At 46.3% G+C, this 22803-nt stretch overlaps 1 protein-coding gene across 1 annotated transcript in view; it reads right to left on the minus strand.

Moving 5' to 3' along the window:
- The window catches only part of LOC309548493 (polyunsaturated fatty acid lipoxygenase ALOX8-like), a gene marked incomplete at its 5' end in the record, with an annotated part of 109245 nt that overhangs the window by 67537 nt on the left and 18905 nt on the right, over window positions 1–22803 (minus strand). Inside the window, 2 exons of the mRNA XM_082248440.1 lie at window positions 1614–1717; window positions 17864–17992. Of these exons, the coding sequence (XP_082104566.1) occupies window positions 1614–1717; window positions 17864–17992 (233 nt within the window). The remainder of the gene's footprint in view (window positions 1–1613; window positions 1718–17863; window positions 17993–22803) is intronic.

Below are 22803 nucleotides of genomic sequence, written 5' to 3' on the forward strand. Positions count from 1 at the left end.
TTCTGAAGTACAGTTCTCAAAAGTCATTCTCATAGTTCCTAAACATTCTAGAGTCCCATAAAGTGTGTGTGTGTGTATGTTGGGCCAAAGTCAATAAAGCAATCCCTTTTAAGGCAAGAGTACATTTAGGCAATAACCCACTATAGGTAGTGCAAGTCCACTAGAGTCAATGATTGGCAGTAAACCATAAGGTAAGTCCATGATTAACAGCTACAGGTCCATGAGGGTCTCCAGACTCAGGACCCTCATCAGGTATCTTGAATGGGCTCCCATCACCACCCCACCCCCCCCCCCCAAAGGGGCTTGGAGTCAGCCCCTTTTACATTTAACCTGTAGGAGGGGAAACCTTGCTGAAAATGGCAGGAAAAACATTAACCTTTACAGCATGGCTACCTCCAGCTCACAGAACACTGAGATTCGTAAACCCTCTGGATTGAGATTCGTAAACCCTCTGGATTGAGATGGGGGGGGGGTAGTGAATCGAGATTGCCATTCCTATACAATCAATCATGCAGCTCTACACCAATCCCTCTCCCACTCAGGAGCCTATGGATAGCAAATGGTAAAACCGCAAAGGTATACAAAGGTATACATTACTTGTTAAAATGAATGGTCTGGCATATTTCCAAAGATCATTTTGACCTAAAGTAGAAAACGTCGCCAATGCTTTAAAATCAGTATGATAAAGGGGATGGTTACTATTAGTCATTAATAAAAGGGTCTAAATATCAACATTTGTGTAAATAGATGCTACATTTTCAGCTAAACCAATAAAGTTACAAATTTACCGACTACACATGGGCTTGTTCTTATCTGAGTGGTCTTATTCTAAAACCCCAAACAGCACAGTACATCTGGGGAATTAAATGAAAATGCACTAATTGATTTCTCTCATTTTCTGAGACTTTTGAAACTCACTTGGGGCGTTTTGGGTTTGGGGATTAGATATGCTCTAAATGAACCTTCCCCAGGTGTAAATATCTGATAATTCTGAGAATGTGGTAGCATACAACTCATTCCCTTTGCCTGAACTTGGCTGGTGGTCTTGGCTGGTTGGTTTGGTCATTGGCCCAATCCTGTCACAGGGGTTTTGGGAGCAAATCCTCAGCAATGTTTAAACTTAAGGACGCAAGATTAAGCTGGCTATAGATGGATCAAAATTTGGTCAGTTCAGCAAGGACAGGTTGAATTTTGATCCATGTGTAGCCCTTCCCAATCGACAGTCGATAGTTAGATTAACTTCTGTTGGAACTTGAATGTTGGAAAACTTTTCCCAAGCAGCAGCTGCAGCTACTGATCAGTGTATTCAGATGACAGAGTCCTCCTGTCGGAATAGAATGACCTGGTGGGGGAGAATTCCTCCGCCCACCTTGCTTGGGAGGATGGAAGTGGACAAAAAACAAATCTATGGCAAGCTTTCCGCAGGGTTCTTTGCTCCTGTTGGCTAAAAGGGGTTGTTAGGGAGAGCGAAGGCGAGGATGAGTGAACTGGTTGCTTCACCTCAATGAGAACAATGCAAGTTTAGTTTAAGATATGTTTTTACAGACTAAGTTTGAATGAATGAGTTCCCGTTTGAAATTCATACCATAGATTCAGAAGCGAATATTACACACCTGAATATTGTGATCTTCGAAGGGAAGACACTAGTTTGATGTCTTCCAGGTTATGCCATGAATCAGTGTTGAATGCATATCCATTCAGCTTTACTTCTAAGCCACTAAGAGAAGAGAAAATAGGACAATTATTAATATCCATGTTATGGATGGATAATGCTGGTACACAAGTCTGTACCCATTAAATTTCACACAATGCCCAGCCTTTCCCTACAGATCTTTTATTTAAAGGGTCAGAACTAGCAAGCTATAGACTGCAGCCCATTAACCTGACATGCCACGTAACAACCACCCTGAGGCTTAGACAAGGGAAATTAAACACTTTGCAACCACCCTATAGCACATTTACTTCTACGGGGCAGCCATGCTGCGCAGGATCATGTGCCCTATACCTGAAAGTGCAGGATCATGTATATATACAAGTGCTACACAGCAGGAGCTGATCAGCAGGTCCCTGGGACCCACCGATCGTTCAGTACACAGGCAGAACAGCAGCCTGCCTATGTCAACAAGGCAGTTTGTTGCTCTGTCAGTCCAGAAGACATGGATCTTGTCAAGCATGAACGCAGATCCATGCCTTCCAGTAGTACAAGCTCCTCCCCACTACACTGAATCACCAGGCTAGGCACACATTTAACCATTTGATTGCCCCTGATGTTAACCCATTCCCAGCCAGTGTCATTAGTACAGTGACAGTGCATATTTTTAGCGCTGATCACTGTTAGTGTCACTGTTCCCCAAAAAGTGTCAGGTGTCCAACTTGTCCGCTTGTTTATAGCGCAAAAAAAAAAAAAAAAAAACAAATACCACCAAAAGAAAGCGATGTGGGAAAAATCTTATTTGGGTACAGTGTCGCACAACCCTACAATTGTCACTTAAAGTAATGCAGTGCCGTATCACCACAAATTGTCTAATCATGAATAGGGATGATCGAACGGTTCGGGTCGACCATAGGTTCGACCTGAACATTGACTGTTCGAGGTTCGGCCGAATTTATAACTTTTTGCTGAAAAAGTTCGGAATTCGGCAACCAGAACCGACCAAAATGCAATGGGCCAGGAAATGGGCTTTAAAAGCCTGTGATTGGAACAGAACCATTAGTAAAAGCCAATTGAGGGGCAGGAGAATGCTAGGAATGTGATTGGAGTGACTAGGGGGTCCCTAGGCCAATCATTAGTGAATACGCCCCCCAGTATATAAGATAGCCCCCGCCAAATTCCTAGCATTGTAATACAGGGACATGGAAGAGAGTGGAAGCAGCTCTGTTAATTTTACTTTAAAAGTGTCATTTAGCATTTATTAGTGTGAGGAAAGGGATATCTAGTGTAGTTAGGGTGCTCTTTTACACTTTAGTTAGATGCAAAAAGAAGTTATTACCTGATAACTCCCTTTCCAGGAATCCTCCAGGATGGTCACGAGAGATGGCTCCTCCTCCTACAGGAAACACAAGCACAGTTAAGTTGAAAAGGCTGCCCCACAGTTGTAAAAAGATGAACTGGCCTGCTTAAGCGACTAGCTCAAACTATAATTTCTAAGTATACAATTTATTAATAGGGTGGGGGTCCACCGTCCTGGAGGATTCCTGGAAAGGGAGTTATCAGGTAATAACTTATTCTTTCCTAAGTCATCCTCCAGGACGGTCACATGAGACCCCAACGATGCATACCTAGGGTGGGACTACTGCCTGGAGCACTTTGCGACCGAAGGATAGATCCTGGGCGGAGACCAGGTCGACCCTGTAGTGTTTGACAAATGTCAGATCACTTGACCAGGTGGCTGCTTTGCAGATTTGCTCTGCTAAGGCCCCAGCCTTTTCTGCCCAAGATGTTATTACTCGGGTGGAGTGTGCCTTGATACCGGCTAGTAAACTTTTGTTTTGCACTGTGTAGGCTGCGCAGATAGCCATTTTGATCCACCTGGCTATGGATAATTTTGAGGCTGCCTTCACTTTCTGAGTGCCTCCAAAAAGTATAAATAAGTTAGCTGATTTCCTGATTTCTCTGGTGGCTTCTATGTAGTGTAGGATACACCTCTTGACGTCCAGAGTAGAAAAAACCTCCTCCCCTGGTGAGGTTGGGTTTTGGCAGAATGATGGAAGGACCACTTCTTGTGTCCGATGGAATTCTGATGATACCTTCGGAAGGAAAAGAGGGTCCATCCTCAGGATTAATTTATCCGGAAAAATCTTTAAGAAAGGTTCCTTAATGGAAAGGGCCTGTAGGTCGCTCACCCTCCTGGCTGATGTAATTGCCACAAGAAATGCCGCTTTCAGAGTAAGATTCTTTAGGTTGCATTCTTCTAATGGTTCAAAAGGGGCTTTGGTGAGTGCCTGTAGTACTAGTGTTAGATCCCATGGGGCCAAGCTAAGATCTTTGCTAGGCCTGGATCTTTGGATGGACCTAAAAAATCTCTTTACTAAAGGATCTTCTCCTATAGGTTTTTCCAGAAAGATTGACAGAGCTGCCGCCTGCACTTTAAGGGTGTTTACGGCCAGACCTTGGTCTACTCCGTCTAGAAAAAATTCTAGCACAGTGCTAATATCTTTTAGGTTCTTGTTGCTGGGCTCCATTTTAAGTTTGTATGTCTTCCATATCTTGTTGTAAATTTTCCTGGTTACAGGTTTTCTGCTCTGGAGCAGTACTTCCGTGACTCTTGTAGATAGTCCTTTAGTAGTATGCTCCGTTCAGGATCCATGCTGCTAGTTGTAGCGTCTGACTGGAAGGGTGATGTGCTCCCTTTTGGGCCAGAAGATCTTCCTGAGCTGATAGAATCCAGGGTTCTTCCTCCGCCATTTTCCAGAGTGGAGTGAACCATGTTAGTTTTGGCCAGAAGGGTGCCACTAGGATTACCCTTGTCCCCTCTCAATGGATCTTCCTGATTGTCCTTGGAAACAGTTGGATCGGGGAGGAACGCAAACGCCAGGCCGAAGCTCCAGGGGAATGCTAGGGCATCTATGCCCAATGAGTCTCTTTCCTTGTGTAGGGAGAAAAACGTCCTTACTTTTCTGTTGCTTTCTGTGGCAGAAAGGTCCCACCTCCGGTGTGCCCCACCTCTGTACCAGCCAGTTGAAAACCTGTTGATTTAGCTCCCACTCCACTGGGTCCAGGTGCTTCCGGCTCAGTAGATCTGCCAGCACATTTGTTGATCCCTTTATGTGCACTGCCGAAAGGGATAAAAGGTTTGCTTCCGCCTCTGATAGGATGTCTTGCGCTATTCTCATCAGGTGCTTTGAGCGTGTACCACCTCGGTGGTTGATATAAGAGACTGTCGTCACGTTGTCCGACCGAATTTGGACATGTTTTCCTTTTGTCTCTTCTTGGAATCCTACCAGAGCCTCTCTTACGGCCGCCAGTTCCCTCATATTTGAGGACACTTCTTCCCCAGATCGGCACCAGGTTCCCTGTCTCACCTGATGTCCTATGTGGGCTCCCCAGCCGAAAAGGCTTGCATCCGTCATTATCCTGACCTGTACTGTAAACATCCAGAGTATCCCTTGAGATAGGGAGTCTTCCTTTAGCCACCAGGTTAGTGACTTTTTTACGGTTGGTGGAATCGATATTAGACCGTCCAGTTCTGAGGTCTTCCCATTCCAGTGACTCAAGAGATGTCTCTGTAGAGGTCTCATGTGTAGCTGAGCCTACTGTACTGCTGGGATGGCTGCTGACATGAGGCCCAGGACCACCATAGTGTCTCTTCTTGATATACGGCGTAACTATTAGGCGTCTCGTAGCTTCTTTGAGCTTCACAATCTTGTTCTCTGGTAACAGGATTTTTTGTGTCACTGTTGATTCGATAACCTAGGAACACTGTCTCCTGTGAAGGGATTCTGTTGGATTTCTGGGTGTTGATCACCCACCCTAGTGATGTGAGGAAATCCTCTGTTCTGAGATTTTCCAACGCTTCTGCTTCCGATTTGCCATATATCAGGAAGTCGTCTAGGTAGGGAATTATCTGGACCCCTCTTACTCGAAGGTCCTGGACTACCTCCGCCATAATCTTGGTAAAGATTCTCGGTGCCGAGGAGATTCCGAATGGAAGTGCCTGGAACTGGAATAGGCGTATCTGTGACCCCAATTTGGTTGCGAACCTTAGGAACTTTTGATGTCTTATGTGTATTGGCACATGTAAATAGGCATCTTGGAGATCTAGGGTTACTAGGAAAGCATCTTCGGGAAGTAGTGTTCTCACTGAGAAGATGGATTCCATCTTGAACCTCCTGTACCTTACTTTTCGGTTGAGGTCCTTGAGATTTAGGATTAGGCGATGTTTGCCTGATGGTTTTAGTCTTAAAAAGACTCTGGAAAAGAACCCTTCCCCTTGGTGTGATAAGGGTATTTCCTTTATTACCTCCTCCTGCAATAGGTTCGATATGGTGTTTCCCAAGCTTCTTTTGCTGGTGAGGTTCTTGGTAGAGAGGTTACCCGAAATTTGTGAGGGGGAGTTGTCACGAATTCTATCTTGTAACCTTCCTTGAGGATATGTACTATGAAACGGTTGGTGCAGAATTCTTCCCATTTGGGGTAGAAGAATCTCAGTTTCCCCCCTACCGGCCGTCTGGCGTCACTGGGGCTTGCTGACATTGCTGCTATTATTGGGGAAGGGGTTGTTTGGTCTACCCTTGCCCTTATTGTATACCCACTTCCTCTGGGTATTTGGTTTTCCTCCCTTGGACTGTATCGCCTCTCGAGCGGCGAAAAAATCTCTTCTGTTTTTCCCTTTTTAGCGGGGAATCCTTTTGATTTGTCCGCCGATCTTTCCAGGACCTTGTCCAGTTCCTGGCCGAAGAGTAGCTTCCCGTCAAAAGGGATACTGCACAGCTTATTTCTAGATGCGTAGTCGCCTTCCCATGTTTTGAGCCAGAGGGCTCTTCTGGCGGAGTTTACTAGACCAGTGGTTCGGGCTGCTATTTGTACCTCTTCCGCTGCTGCATCTGCCATATAGGCCACCCCTTCCTCTATCAAGGAGGGAATCCTGTGCCTCTTCGCTCCCTGGGACCTTTTCCAACTGTCCCCTTAGCTGTTCCAGCCAGAAGGACACATTCCTAGCCACGCAGGTATTTGCCATATTTGGCTGAAAAGATGCTGCCCCCGCCTCATAAGCCCTCCGAAGTGTCACATCGATCTTATCCATCGGATCTTTTAAGTGGCCCATGTCTTTAAAAGACAAGTCCGACTTCTTTGACACTTTGGCTAGAGGTGCGTCAATTTTTGGGCATTTGGACCAAACTCCTACTGATTCCTCAAAGGGGAATCTCTTTTTCATTGCTTTAGGGAAGAAAAGCTTATTTTCGGGACATTCCCACTCCTTAATAATCCCTTTCAGGGATTGGTGGACCGGACAGGTACGTGTCTTCGGAACCTGTAGGCCTCTATATAGTTGGTCTCTTACCGATCTTGGTTCTTCCTCTTCTTGTAGGTCTTCTGTTACATATATTGCTTTCAGTAGTTCCTCCGTCTCTTCCGTTGGGAATAGGTGTCTGGTCACTTTTTCCTGTACCTCGCTGTCATGCTCTTCTGAGTCTGAGCTGTCTCCTCCCAGGAGTTCTCCTTCCTCTTCTTGGGAGTCTGATTCTGAGGATTCTTCCATTAGCCTGGCGATCGTTTGAATCCTTGCCGTTTTCGTGCGGTATCCTGACGTGGATGGTTGGTCTGCTCTTTTCATCCCTTCTATGGATGACTAGCGATTTTAGAGTGGACGTGACTTTTTTGAAATCGAAGAAATCCTTCCCTAGTGGCTTGGATTCTTCGCTGACAACTTTCTTAATGCACTTTTGGCACAGTAGTTTGTCTGAATCCGTTGGTATTGTTGTCCCGCAGATGCGGCAGTGCTTTTTCTTTGGTTTAACAGACATGTCTGTAGCTTCTGCGGGTTTGGGCTGTAGATCGAGAAAGAAAAAAAGAGACACAAAGCCAATTATCGCCCGTCCCTGGGGTGTGTGTTCTCCCTTCCCTTTTTACACCCCCTTTTCCCGGGCCCAAAGGGCCCTTGAGATTCCCCCCCCTTTTCTCCGAGGGGTGGTGGGGGAGTGGGTGATGGGGTTGCACCCTTCCCCTCCTCTTCCCTCCACTTACCATACTCATGCTGGGGCCGCAAGCAACAGCCTCTGGTAGCAGGGACTGGTCCTCCGACATTAGGACCGCCTGGAGGGAAGGAATCTTGCAGCAGCTGAATGTAGCCTAGTGTAGCCCGATTGTTTATGTGAACTGGCACCTTTTATAATTGAATTTCCCGCCGAGACCTCGCTGTCGCTTTTCCGGCGCTTCCCGGCGCATTTGCCCACATCCAATATGGCCGCCGCCCCACTTCCGGTGGCGGCGCCATCTTAGTTGCGTCATTTCCGCCGAGCCAGCGGCGACGCTGGCTGCTACAGCACACACTTGGAGACTCCATCGGGAGCCCAGCGTGAGGATGACACTTCCGAAGGGTATGGCAAGCGGCTCAGCGCGGCCTCCGGCTGGCCGCCATGGTCCCTTCTTGGTCGGCTTCTCCTCGGTCCCACCCGGGGCAAGGTAAGCTTAAGGCAGGTTTCTGGAATCTACCTGCCCTCAGGTCTCCAGCCGCACATCTGCCCCTTTAGAGAGAGGAGAGGGTATCTTCTGAGCTCACACGACCCCCTCCTCCCCCTTAGGAAGTCCTCCTCCCTCGCCCCCATTGCTGGCACCTGCCCGCCAGATATTCTTATCGGCTCAGGCCGGTGGAAGGAGGAGGTATCCCAGGACGCCTGCCCAGGATAGGGGAATTGAAAACAAAAAACAGGGGATGTTAAGGACCATGCTTATGCAAGCAGGACAGGAAACAAGAACTGTGGGGCAGCCTGTGGGGCGGCCTTTTAAACGTAACTGTGCTTGTGTTTCCTGTAGGAGGAGGAGCCATCTCATGTGACCGTCCTGGAGGAGGACTTGAGAAATTTAGTTTCTGTAGGGAAAGTGTTAGGTGCCAGGGTGACCGTAATGTAGTGTAGGGTGAACTGACACTGACTGCTATGGCAGGGTGACCAAACCCTTCCATATCAGGGTGACCGCTATAGAGAAAAGATAGTTTCTCTTAAGTCACATTCGGTGCACTAATATGGCTTCTCGCCGGTCAGCCTGCTTTTTGGCTGCAGGCGTTTATAGGGATTTTTTGAGGACATGTTTGGAGTCAGGCATGACATCTGAACATGTGTATAGGGGGTATATATACACACCCATGTATGTATATATATATACCTGCACATATATAGGTGTGAAAGGAGCAGAAAACACTACTTGCGCTAATGAAATAATTAACACCAATATAGTTACGCTCCTATCACTAGAGATGTACAGAACTGTTCGCCGGCGGACAGTTCCCGGCAAACTTAGCATGTTCGCGTTCGCCGCTGCGGGCGAACATATGCGATGTTCGGTCCGCCCCCCATAATACATCATTGAGGCAAACTTTGACCCTGAACTTTACAGTCAGCAGGCACATTTCCAGCCAATCAGCATACCTCCCTCCCACCTCCTATAAATAAGCAAGGGCAGCATCCATCTTAGATCATTCTGAAGCAGTGTGTGTAGTGAGAGTAGGGAGAGCTGCTGCTCTTAAGCTAGGGACATTAGTCAGTGTTCCTGGTCTTGCAGTGTTCTTGGTCCACTACTGCTGTAAGGACTAGCGTCCCCAAAAGCCCTTTTAAGGGCTGGTAATCAAGGATTTTTTATATATATATACATATATATATATATATATATATATACATACATATATATATACATATATATATACACATATATATACATATATATATATATATATATATATATATATATATATATACATATACATATACATATATATACACATATACATATATATATATATATACATATATATATACATATATACATATATATACATACATATACATACATATACATATATATATACATACATATACATATATATATACACATACATACACATACACACATACATACACACACACACTGCAGTTGCCTGCCCACTGTGTGTGAGAGGCCAGACCTACCACAGACTGTACTGTGTGCACACCACACTCATTTCGGGTGGCACATTAAAAAATATTTTTTTCCTCTGTCATAATTGCAGTGAGTGCTGTGTCAGGTCCACAGAGTTCACTGTACCCACTGCAGTGCACTGCCCACCACTGATATATATACGGTGGCACAGCATCTTGTTGCAAATTGAAAAAAAAACAATTATTGCAGTTGCCTGGGTGCCAGTGACTGCTGTCAGGTCCACAGAGAGTGTACTGTGCCACTGCCCACCCACCACTGATATATAAGGTGGCACAGCAGCTTGCAAAGTAAAAAAATATATATATATTTTTTAATTGCAGTTGCCTGGGTGCCAGTGACTGCTGTCAGGTCCACAGAGAGTGTACTGTGCCACTGCCCACCCACCACCGATATATAAGGTGGCACAGCAGCTTGCAAAGTAAAAAAAAATATATATTTTTTTTAATTGCAGTTGCCTGGGTGCCAGTGACTGTCAGGTCCACAGAGTGTACTGTACCCACTGCCCAACACTCCTATAGGGTGGCACAGCACCTTGCACTCATAGTACAACACATTTAAAAAAAAAAAAAATGACAGGCAGAGGCAGGCCACCCCGCAAGGGCCGTCGTGGTCGTGGTGCTGTGATTTCCTTAGGCCCTAGAATAATGCCCAGTGTTCAGAGGCCACCACAGACCCTGAACTCAAAAAATTCTGAGGCCAGAGTTGACTGGCTTACACAGGACACCCAATCGTCTACAGCTTCCGCTCGGAACCTTAATGCACCATCCTCCTCCAGCTCAGCTTCGGGCACCTCTCAATTTACCACTCGCCAGCACCACCACCAACACTAGCACCACAGCCGCTTCACTTGATCCGTCAGAGGAGTTATTTTCACATCAGTTGGAAGAAATAAGTGATGCGCAACTATTAGTGCCAGAGGATGTAGATAACGGGGATATGTCTCAGTCAGGCAGCATTATACACATGGACGTACATTGTGATGATGATGTTGTACCTGCTGCTGCTGCCTTTGCTGAGTTGTCAAGTGAAGCGGCTGATGACGATGTGTCTGTGGATGTCACCTGGGTGCCTGCTCGAAGAGCAGAAGAAGAGGGGGAAAGTTCAGATGGGGAGACAGAGGAGGAGGAGACGAGTTGGAAGCAGGGGGGAGGAGGTCATCGCAAGAAGCTAGTGGCGCATTCAGACAGCATGTAGATTCGGCACCCGGGGTCAGCCAGACAGCACGCCAATCAACGCAAGCTGTTGCCACCACCAGAATGCCGTCCTTGCAAAGCTCAGCAGTGTGGCATTTTTTTTGTGTGTGCCTCTGATATCAGCGATGCCATTTGTAACCTGTGCCAAAAGAAACTGAGTCGTGGGAAGTCCAACACCCACCTAGGTACAACTGCTTTGCGAAGGCACATGATCTCACATCACAAACGCCTATGGGATCAACACATGAGTAAAAGCAGCCCACAAACTGAAAGCCACCATCCTCCTCCTGGTCCAGCATCTTCAGCCACGTCAACCACTGCTGTCCTCCATGCCCCCTATCAACAACCCGCCCCTCACCTTCAGCAGTTCCTGTTGGGTCACCTGCCCACAGTCAGGTGTCTGTCAAGGAAATGTTTGAGCGTAAGAAGCCAATCTCAGAGTCACCCCCTTGCCCAGCGTCTGACAGCTGGCTTGTCGGAACTCTTAGCCCGCCAGCTTTTACCATACAAGCTGGTGGAGTCTGAGGCCTTCAAAAAATTTGTCGCTATTGGGACACCGCAGTGGAAGGTACCCGGCCGAAATTATTTTTCACAAAAGGCAATCCCCAACCTGTACTCTATTGTGGAAAAGGAAATCATGTCACATCTGGCACACAGTGTTGGGGCAAGGGTCCATCTGACCACTGATAGCTGGTCTGCAAAGCACGGTCAGGGCAGGTATATAACTTACACTGCGCATTGGGTAAACCTGCTGGCGGCTGCCAAGCATGGAATGCGTGGCTCTGCTGCAGAGGAGTTGGTGACACCGCCACGACTTGCAGGCAGGCCTGCTGCCACCTCCTCTACTCCTCCTACTCCATCCTCTTTGCTAACCTCCTCGGCTGAGTCCTCTTCTGCTGTTGCGTCTTGCTCCACACCAACTGCACCCCCCCAGCTCCCCAGGGGCTATTCCACATGCCGGATACGACAGTGTCACGCTGTCTTGGGGTTGACTTGCCTGAAAGCAGAGAGTCACACCGGACCAGCACTACTGTCCGCCCTGAACGCACAGGTGGATCAGTGGCTGACCCCGCACCAACTGGAGATCGGCAAAGTGGTGTGTGACAACGGGAGCAATTTGTTGGCGGCATTGAATTTGGGCAAGTTGACACATGTGCCGTGCATGGCACATGTGTTGAATCTGATTGTGCAATGTTTTGTGCAGAAGTACCCAGGCTTACAGGACGTCCTCAAGCAGGCCAGGAAGGTGTGTGGCCATTTCAGGCGTTCCTACACGGCCATGGCGCACTTTGCAGATATTCAGCGGCGAAACATGCCAGTGAGGCGCTTGATTTGCGACAGCCCGACACGTTGGAATTCAACACTGCTAATGTTCGACCGCCTGCTCCAACAAGAAAAAGCGGTCAACGAGTATTTGTATGACCGGGGTGCTAGGACAGCCTCTGCGGAGCTGGGTATTTTTTTGCCACGTTACTGGACGCTCATGCGCAATGCCTGTAGGCTAATGCGTCCTTTTGAGGAGGAGACAAACCTAGTGAGTCGCACCGAAGGCACCATCATCCCATATGTTTTTTTCCTGGAGAGTGCCCTGCGAAGAGTGCTGGATCAGGCCGTAGATGAGCGTGAAGAGGAAGAGAAAGAGTTGTGGTCACCACCACCAGAAACAGCCTTACCATCGCTTACTGGACCTGCGGCAACACTGGAAGAGGAGTGTGAGGAAGAGGAGTCAGAGGAGGAATGTGGCTTTGAGGAGGAGGAACACCAACCACAGCAGGCATCCCAGGGTGCTCGTTGTCACCTATCTGGTACCCGTGGTGTTGTACGTGGCTGGGGGGGGGGGGGAAGAACACACCTTCAATGACATCAGTGAGGACGAGGAATTGGACATGAGTAGCTCGGCATCCAACCTTGTGCAAATGGGGTCTTTCATGCTGTCATGCCTGTTGAGGGACCCTTGTATAAAAAGGCTGAAGGCGAATGACCTGTACTGGGTGGCCACACTACTAGACCCCCGGTATAAGCAGAAAGTCTCTGATATGTTACCCAATTACCGGCAGTCGCAAAGGATGCAGCAGCTACAAAATAAGTTGAAAAGTATGCTTTACACAGCATACAAGGGTGATGTCACAGCACAACGGGAATCCAACAGGGGAAGAGGTGAAAGTAATCCTCCTACCACCACAACCACGCCGGCAAGGACAGGACGCTTTACAGACGTCTTGTTGATGGAGGACATGCGGAGCTTTTTTAGTCCTATGCATCGCCACAGCCCTTCGGGGTCCACCCTCAGAGAACGACTCGACCGACAGGTAGCAGACTACCTTGCCTTAACTGCAGATATCGACACTCTGAGGAGCGAAGAAACCCTTGACTACTGGGTGTGCAGGCTTGACCTGTGGCCTGAGCTATCCCAATTTGCCATTGAACTTCTGGCCTGCCCCGCTTCAAGTGTGCTGTCAGAAAGGACCTTCAGCGCAGCAGGAGGTATTGTCACTGAGAAGAGAAGTCGCCTAGGTCAAAAAAGTCTTGATTACCTCACGTTTATTAAGATGAATGAGGCATGGATCCCGAAGGGACTGACAGTGGGGGATGCATTTGACTAAAAAAGGCCTGGTGATGACTGAGATGCCTTGGGCTAAAAATGGTCCACACGCTGCTGTATTTAATCATTCTCTGCATGCCGGATGACTTACGTGACGTCTCCGCCACCAACTACGGTTCAAGCCGCAATGTTTTAGTGCACTTTCTGCCTTGAAAACCTCAATTTTTCAGGCCGCTGCTACAGCAGCAGCTGCAACAATACCTACTTTTTCATGCATGTGTACATGCCTAATTTTTCTGGCCTCTGGTGCTACACTGTGGCTGCAAAAAAACAAAAAAAAAAAAAAGGCACATACATGTGTCAATTCCCCTTCGTGATCGTTACCTTGTCGTGGTGAAGGGGCTTGCGTATCACAATGAAGTGATCACCTCTAGGAGTGTGTTGGCACACCCCAGATAAGGTCGTTGCTTCATTTCATTGTGAACAGACCAAAAGCGATCTGCAGGATAATTTTTCATAGAAAAAAACATTCATTTTCTTTCATTCTTTCTGCGGAGCTGGGTATTTTTTGGCCGCGTTACTGAATGCTCATGAACAATGGCTGTAGGCTCATGCGTCCTTTTGCGGAAGTGACAACCCTGGTGGTCAGTCGAACCCAAGGCAACATCATCGACCTCATCCCATATGCGTTTTTTCTGGAGCGTGCCCTGCGAAGAGTACTGGATCAGGCTGTAGATGAGCATGAAGAGGAAGAGTTGTGGTCCACTGCCCATCACCACCAGAAGCAGCCTTGTCGTTGTCAATTGCTGGACCTGTGGCAATGCAGAGAGGAGTCTGAAGAAGAGAAGTCAGAGGAGGAAGGTGGCTTTGAGGAGGTGGAATACCAGCCACAGCAGGCGTCCCAGGGGGCTTGTTCTCACCTTTCGGTGACCCTTGGTGTTGTATGTGGCTGGGTGGAGGAAGAGACCTTCAATGATGTCAGTGAGGACAAGGAACGGGACATGGCTAGCTTGGTATCCAACCTTGTGCAAATGGGGAGTTTGCGGTTGTGCAAATGGACTGACTGACTGTTAAACGGGGAGTTTGGTCTGTCACTGAAGCGGGCGTAACCCTTACACTACTTGACCGATAAAACATCATACCTGATCGTATTCACACACTGGATGTTTTAAAGCATGTTATTCCAAACAATTTAGGAATGTTAGGTGATTTATGCCCTTTATGGATCAAAACCCGACTCTGCGTCAACTACGTAATTTTCCATGGGAGTTTTGCCATGGATCCCCCTCCGGCATGCCACAGTCCAGGTGTTAGTCCCCTTGAAACAACTTTTCCATCACTATTGTGGCCAGAACACACACACACACACAGCCATTTTTGGAGGCAGGCAAAACATCTGAACTTGTGTATAGTGGTATATATACACACACACATACATGTATTTTACACTTATATATATATATATATATATATATATATATATATATATATATATATATATATATATATATATATATATATATATATATATATATATATATATATAGGTGCTATAGGAGCGGAGCCATATTAGTGTTAATTATTTCATTAGCGCAAGCATATATTTCTGCTACCATCACACCTATATATGTCTAGGTGTATATATACATATAAGTATGTGTATATATATACCCGTATACACAAGTTCAGATGTTTTGCCTGCCTCCAAAAACCCCCAAAAAATGCCTGCAACAACACACCTGGGGTTTTTGTTTTGGAGCTAGCGTTTTTTGGGCATTTTTTTGGGTTCTTTGGAGGCAGGCAAAAAATCTGAACTTGTGTATACGGGTTTATACACACATACTTCTATGTATATATACACCTAGACATAGGTGTGATAGTAGCAGAAATACCGTATTTTCCGGCGTATAAGACTACTCCCCTAATTTTCATCTACCGGTAATACTTCTACTTGGGTTACCTTGGAGATATTATACTCGGCGTATAAGACGACCCCCCATTTTGAGGGGATTTTTTTGAGGTTCAAAAGTAGTCTTATACGCCAGAAAATACAGTATATGCTTGCGCTAATGAAATAATTAACACTAATATGGCTCCGCTCCTATAACACCTATATATGTTTAAGTGTAAAATACATACAAGTATGTGTGTATATATACACACCACTATACACAAGTTCAGATGTTTTGCCTGCCTCCAAAAACCCCAAAAAAATGCCTGCAACACACCTGGGCGTTTTTTGGCGCTAGCTTTTTTTTGGGCATTTTTTGGGGTTCTTTGGAGGCAGGCAAAACATCTGAACTTGTGTATAGTGGTATATATACACACATACTTATATGCATTTTACACTTACACATATATAGGCGTTATAGGAGCGTAACCATATTAGTGTTAATTATTTCATTAGCGCAAGCATACATTTCTGCTACTATCACACCTATAAATGTCTAGGTGTATACATACATACATACATACAAGTATGTGTATATATGCCCGTATACACAAGTTCAGATGTTTTGCCTGCCTCAAAAGACCCCAAAAAATGCCCAAAAAATGATTGCTACTAAACCGGCAAGGTGTGAAAAGAGAGAAGCCACTATCCCGTTCTATAAGTGACCCAATACAAACGATTTTTTTCTGGACATGCTACAGAGCTGAAACTTCAGGTACACTCTTTAGACCCCCAGATACTAAATCCAAAGAAATTTATTTTATTTTTTTTAATTTTTTCAATAATTGGCTCCATCAAAAATGACAATTTTTAAGAACTTTTTTTTGTGTGATTAATAGTCCCTGGTGTATGACCCAGGACCCTAGGCACTTTTTAGGGGCATTTATTGGGTTTTAGGGCTTCAAAATGGTGTTTTTTTATTACCAAAGTTCGGGTCCAATTGATTTCAATGGGGTTCTGAAATCCGGGGCGAACTTTCGGAAAGTTCGGATGTTCTGGCCGAACCGAACTTTTGAAAAGTTCGATCATCCCTAATCATGAAGGAGAGAAAACATTCTAGAGTTAGAAGTGGTCAAGAAGAAACCTTGCCTTGGGCAAAAAGATTGTTTGGCTTGTTGTGGTCCTAAAATTCCTCAGTGAGGAGCACCAAACTGTATGCCAACTGTATTTTTAGACAAAAGTACACTCCAAAACAACTATTTTGTAAAATGTGTTAATTACTATAAAGGCCTTATGGATTGTACACTTAGGATGCATTTGTTTTATGGTCATCTACAAGACCGTATTGGACAGTAATAAGCTGGAAATATTTCTGAAAAACAAATTATTGAAGAGCATGAACGCTAAACTGAAGAATTAGCATCTTTTTTATCACAAGAGTTAAGCAGGCCATAGATGCAATCTTTCCTGCGACCACGGGTTTCATGAAAGAATTGCAAAATTCCCCCATCAACAGTCAGTCAGTGTTGATGGTGGAATGCCTCCCGCTGGGTTATTTTGTTCTCCCAGTAGGGGGACACAGGGAGCCGTCCCTGCCGAGAGAACACAGTGAATATTGCTAGCAGCTATAGCCACTCGCAATAATCACATGTAAAAATCTGGCATGCTTGTTTTATCCAAATTGATCAATGGATCAACTTGGATACAATCGCCTACTCATTTATGGTTCGAATCTCAGCCAGCCCGTGCTGAACAGGTCGAGAGTCAAACCATCTATGGCCGGCTTTAGGGAATTGGAAAAGCAGACAGCCTCTAATGTGTCAGTAAACCCGAATCTTTTGTGATCTCTAACGGTTTTCCTAACCTTTAATCAATGCACATTTTTATTATTAGTAATTACCTGATTGATCCTGCCTTTGCCATGCACTTCTCTGTTCGTGTCAATGCTGTAGCAACTAATCCTCTGGATTCTGCTTGGCCGCTCAGTGTGCATGCTCCCCCAGTTCCCTGTAACCTTGTTTCGCTTTTAGAAGTGACTTTTCATGGGCTTGTGGGGTGACTCCAGTATTAGTGACATGTGCTCCCTCTCCCCTGTATCTGTCCACATGTGTGGGATTGCAAGTGGCTTACAAGTGTGACAGGGGCTGTCAATCAGAAATAAAATGTACCTTCTCCATTGTAAACATGATTTTTGGCTTTAATATATAAAAAAATTGCTCACATGTTTATTAAGTCTATCATTTCAATGTTTTTCTTCCCTACCAACCCATGTGACCACAACCGCGCCAATCAGCTCTGTGCAGGCACAGGAAAACAAAGTAACTTTCCTGCAGTGGTGTCTGCTATATGCATCAGATATTTACAGATATCTCTGCTCATTGATCTCACAGGATGATACGCAACAAGTCACATGACTGCAGTATATGTATACTGCAGAAAATAAAGTACTAGACAAATATTTTCATGCTTTCTACAGACTGTAGCTTATAATGTACCGAATCAATGGCAGTGGGTTTACTGACACATTAAGGAAGTCAATTAGACATCAGTGTTCATTTTATATTGTCTGGGGTTTCTTTGCAGATTAATAGATGCTTGATACATACGTGGAATATGATGCAGAACCAAAACCCGCCTGCTTCTGGAAGGAGTAATGGTCATTAGGAGGCAGATTCTGTGGATCATCATTGGCTATATCAATGCAGCGAGGGACACCATCTGCATAAACTTTCCACCTACAAAATAAAAATTATTATTAAAGGTCCAGTTACTAGAACCAAGTGTTTAGTTACAAATATATACAGGACTTTGCAAGTAACTATATATAACATTTTTATCCTGATGAGATCTGCTAGCAACGTACACATTCCCATATAAATGTGCATAAATATACAGTATAATTCAATAAATTTGCTGTGCTGTCCTTCCCAAATACATGTTCCTGGTGTAAAATTATATACCTTCTGTGCATATTACATCAGTAATGTAACCATTACATTAACTACTTCCATACAGGGCAGTTACACCCCCTTCCTGCCCAGACCAATTTTCAGCTTTTAGCGCACTCACACTTTGAATGATAATTACGCTGTACCCAATCAAATTTTTATCTTTTTTCCACACAAAGCTTTTGGTAGTAGTTATTCACCACTGGGTTTTTTATTTTGAAAAAAAGCGAAAATTTTGAAAGAAAAAACACATTGTTTTAGTTTCTCTTCTAAAATTTCGCAAATAATTTTTTACATAAATGTGGGCCAAAATTTATACCGCTACATATCTTTGGTAAAAACCCAAATTAGTGGATATTATTTAGTCTGTGTCAAAGTTAGAGTCTACAAGCTATGGTGCCAATCATTGAAAATTGATCACACCTAACACGCCTCTCATTTCTTGAGGCCCTGAAATGTCAGGACAATACAAATACGCCCCAAATGACCCCTTTTGGAAAGTAGACATTCCAGGGTATTTAGTAAGAGGCATGGTGAGTTTTAGTAAGAGGCATGGTGATTTTTTCGAAGTTGCTATTTTTTCCCACAATTATTGGGAATTTTTTTTTTTTTTTTTTTTTTTTTTTTTTTTTTTTACACACACAAAATTGTCATAAAATTGCCATAACAAGTTTATTTCTCACACAGTATATGCATACTTGCAATTACACCCCAAAATACATTCTGCTACTCCTGAGTATGGCGATACCACATGTGTGAGACTTATACACAGCCTGGCCAAATACAGAGGCCCAACATGCAAGGAGCACCGTCAGGTGTTCTAGGAGCATAAATTACACATATAATTTCCTAACGACCCATCACTTTTGAAGGCCCTGGAGCACCAGGACAAGGGAATTACCCACACAATGACCACATTTTGGAAAACAAAACACCCCAACATATATTCTATGAGGCATAATGAATCTTCTGAACATGTCATTTTTTTCCACAAGTTTTTGGAAAATGTGAAAGAAAATGAACTTTTTTTACTCAAAGTAAAAAAATTTATAAGATATTTCTAACACAAAGCATGTACATAGCAAAAATTACACCCCAAAATACATTGTTACTCCTGAGTATGGCAATACCACATATGTGAGACTTTGTCACAGCATAGCCCCATACAGAGGCCAAACATGCAAGGTGAACCGTCAGGTGTTCTAGGAGCATAAATTACATAATTTCAATACAACCAATTACACTTTTGAAGGCCCTGAAGCACCAGGACAAGGGAAACCCCCACAAATAGACCCCATTTTAGAATGCAAACACCCCAACACAATCTAGAAGACATGGGCTGCAGATAGGTACCCAAATACCTGTCACCAGCCCATCAGAGTACCCGAGTGCCCCTCCAGAGTTCCTGATGGGCTGGTGACAGGTACTCGGGTACTCTGATGGGCTAGTGACAGGTCCTCTTTATGGGGGCGGGGGGTGTTTTAGAGTGCACTGTAATCGGTAACTAGCATTTACCACAATCTCCTCCTCACACAGGAACGGTGTGTGAGGAGGAGAACAAGGTGGTCTGTTGACATTCTGTGACCAGCTTTGATTGGACAGAGCCAGTCACGTGATAAAGAGCCAATTTCATTGGCTCTTTACCCTGATCAGGGATGGACTGTCAGAGAGACACTCAAACCCTAATCGCCGCTCTGCGTGCCCCTGGGGGCGTGCACAAGGAAAGTGCATGTGGCCGGCTGTGATTGGACACAGCCAGTCACATGGTAAAGAGCCATTTTTTTAATGACTTTACACCGATCGGGGATGGGCTGTGTCCCTACGGACACGCCAAATCCGCAATCGCCGCACTGTGCTCCCCGGGGGGCAGGAGAACAGCTGGAACGGGCGAACGTCATGACGGATCGAGGGGGTATTCCTGCCGGCGTCATTTTATAATGCGCCGGTAGGGAAGTGGTTAAAGCTTGCTTAAACAAAAAAAAAATCATAAGTGTAAAACGTAACCACAAATATAAAGGGAATATAGGTCTTAACAGTGTAGCAATATTTCCAAGCATTAGGCCTGATGTGGGTCTGCCATTGTTACTGGTGACACCTTCAGCCCATTTAAGCTAAATACCCAAGTGTGTGTTGGAGACGATGACCATTCTTTGGTTTGTTTTGTTTATTTGATATTGGGGATGGGAGAAGGAAATGAGTGGGATACTCCTCTGGCTCAACTAGGTACAAATGGGGCACTTTGTAGAAAAATGCCATTAACCGGTTGCCGACCGCCGCACGACTATATACTGCGGCGGTCAGCCCCGGCCAGGCAGAGTGACGTATCGGTACGTCACTCGCCTGTCACTGACTTGCGAGCCTATCGCGGGCGGGCGCGCGCCCGCCGAGGCGCGCGCCCGCCGCGGCTCGTTCACAGGCAAGTCAGTGCGTGTGACCGGCGGACTCGATGTCCGCCAGTCACACTGCGATCGCTCCTGTGAAGGGAGAAAGACAGAGCAGCTTGTGTAAACAAGCTGCCTGTCAGTTCTCCCTGTGTAAAAGTAAAGATCTGACCGTTCTACTATGTAGAACGGTTGATCTTTGCTTTTACACCAATAGGAATGTCCCTACACAGTAGAAAGCACGCCCCTAGGACACACTTAACCCCTCCCTGTCCAATAAAGTTAACCCCTTCCCTGCCAGTGTCATTTTTGCAGTAACAGTGCATATGTATAGCACTGATTACTGCAGTAATGTCACTGGTAACCCCAAAAGTGTCAAAAATGTCAGTCAAGGGTCCGATCTGTCCGCCGCAATGTCGCAGTACCGAAAAAAAAAATCGCAGATCCCCGCCATTACGCGTTAAAAAAAAAAACACCAAAAATGACAAAAATCTTTCTCTTTGTTAGTAAACGCGATAACTTTTGCGCAAACCAATCAAAATACGCTTTTTGCGATTTTTTTTACCAAACATAGGTAGCATAAAACAAATTGGCCGAAAAATGTTAAAAAATTTTGATTTTTACTTTTTTTTTGGGGAATTTCATATAAAAAAATGTGAAAATATTGTTATTTTTGCAAAATTTACGCTCTTTTGTTTATAGCGCGTGATCAAAAAATCGCACAGGTGATCAAATACCACCAAAAGAAAGCTCTGTTTGTGGGAAAAAAAGGACGTCAAATTCGTTTAGGTACAGCGTCGCACGACCGCGCAATTGTCCGTTAAAGTCACGCAGTAAAAAAATCGCAAAAAAACCCCTGGTCCTTTAGCAGCCAAATCCTCCGGGGCTTAAGTGGTTAAGCGCTGTCTTTACGCCGACAAAAGCTTGCTGGCGCTTAAAAGGCTCTAACTCTCAACACTGTACGCTGTACACTTTAATACCTTCAGGGTCCAACCGCTGGCGCCCCCCCCTCTACACCTTCAAGGTCCAACCGCTGGCGCCCCCCCCCCTCTACACCTTCAGGGTCCAACCGCTGGCGCCCCCCCTCTACACCTTCAGGGTCCAACCGCTGGCACCCCCCCTCTACACCTTCAGGGTCCAACCGCTGGCGCCCCCCCCTCTACACCTTCAGGGTCCAACCGCTGGCGCCCCCCCTCTACACCTTCAGGGTCCAACCGCTGGCGCCCCCCCTCTACACCTTCAGGGTCCAACCGCTGGCGCCCCCCCTCTACACCTTCAGGGTCCAACCGCTGGCGCCCCCCCTCTACACCTTCAGGGTCCAACCGCTGGCGCCCCCCCCTCTACACCTTCAGAGTCCTCTCACTAGGTGCCCCCCCTCTACACCTTCAGGGTCCTCTCACTAGGCGCCCCCTCTACACCTTCAGAGTCCAACCGCTGGCGCCCCCTCTACACCTTCAGGGTCCTCTCACTAGGCGCCCCCCTCTACACCTTCAGGGTCCTCTCACTAGCTGCCCCCCCTCTACACCTTCAGGGTCCTCTCAATAGGCGCCCCCCTCTACACCTTCAGGGTCCAACCACTGGCGCCCCCCCCCTCTACACCTTCAGAGTCCTCTCACTAGGTGCCCCCCCTCTACACCTTCAGGGTCCTCTCACTAGGCGCCCCCTCTACACCTTCAGAGTCCAACCGCTGGCGCCCCCTCTACACCTTCAGGGTCCTCTCACTAGGCGCCCCCCTCTACACCTTCAGGGTCCTCTCACTAGCTGCCCCCCCTCTACACCTTCAGGGTCCTCTCAATAGGCGCCCCCCTCTACACCTTCAGGGTCCTCTCAATAGGCGCCCCCCCTCTACACCTTCAGGGTCCTCTCACTAGGCGCCCCCCTCTACACCTTCAGGGTCCTCTCACTAGGCGCCCCCCTCTACACCTTCAGGGTCCAACCGCTGGCGCCCCCCTCTACACCTTCAGGGTCCTCCATAGGCGCCCCCTCTACACCTTCAGGGTCCTCTCACTAGGCGCCCCCCTCTACACCTTCAGGGTCCTCTCACTAGGCGCCCCCCTCTACACCTTCAGGGTCCAACCGCTGGCGCCCCCCTCTACACCTTCAGGGGCCTCTCACTAGGCGCCCCCCCTCTACACCTTCAGGGTCCAACCGCTGGCGCCCCCCTCTACACCTTCAGGGTCCTCTCACTAGGCGCCCCCCTCTACACCTTCAGGGTCC

This window comes from Pelophylax lessonae (assembly GCF_965119305.1).
Source record: "Pelophylax lessonae genome assembly, chromosome: 2".
Lineage (NCBI taxonomy): Eukaryota > Metazoa > Chordata > Amphibia > Anura > Ranidae > Pelophylax > Pelophylax lessonae.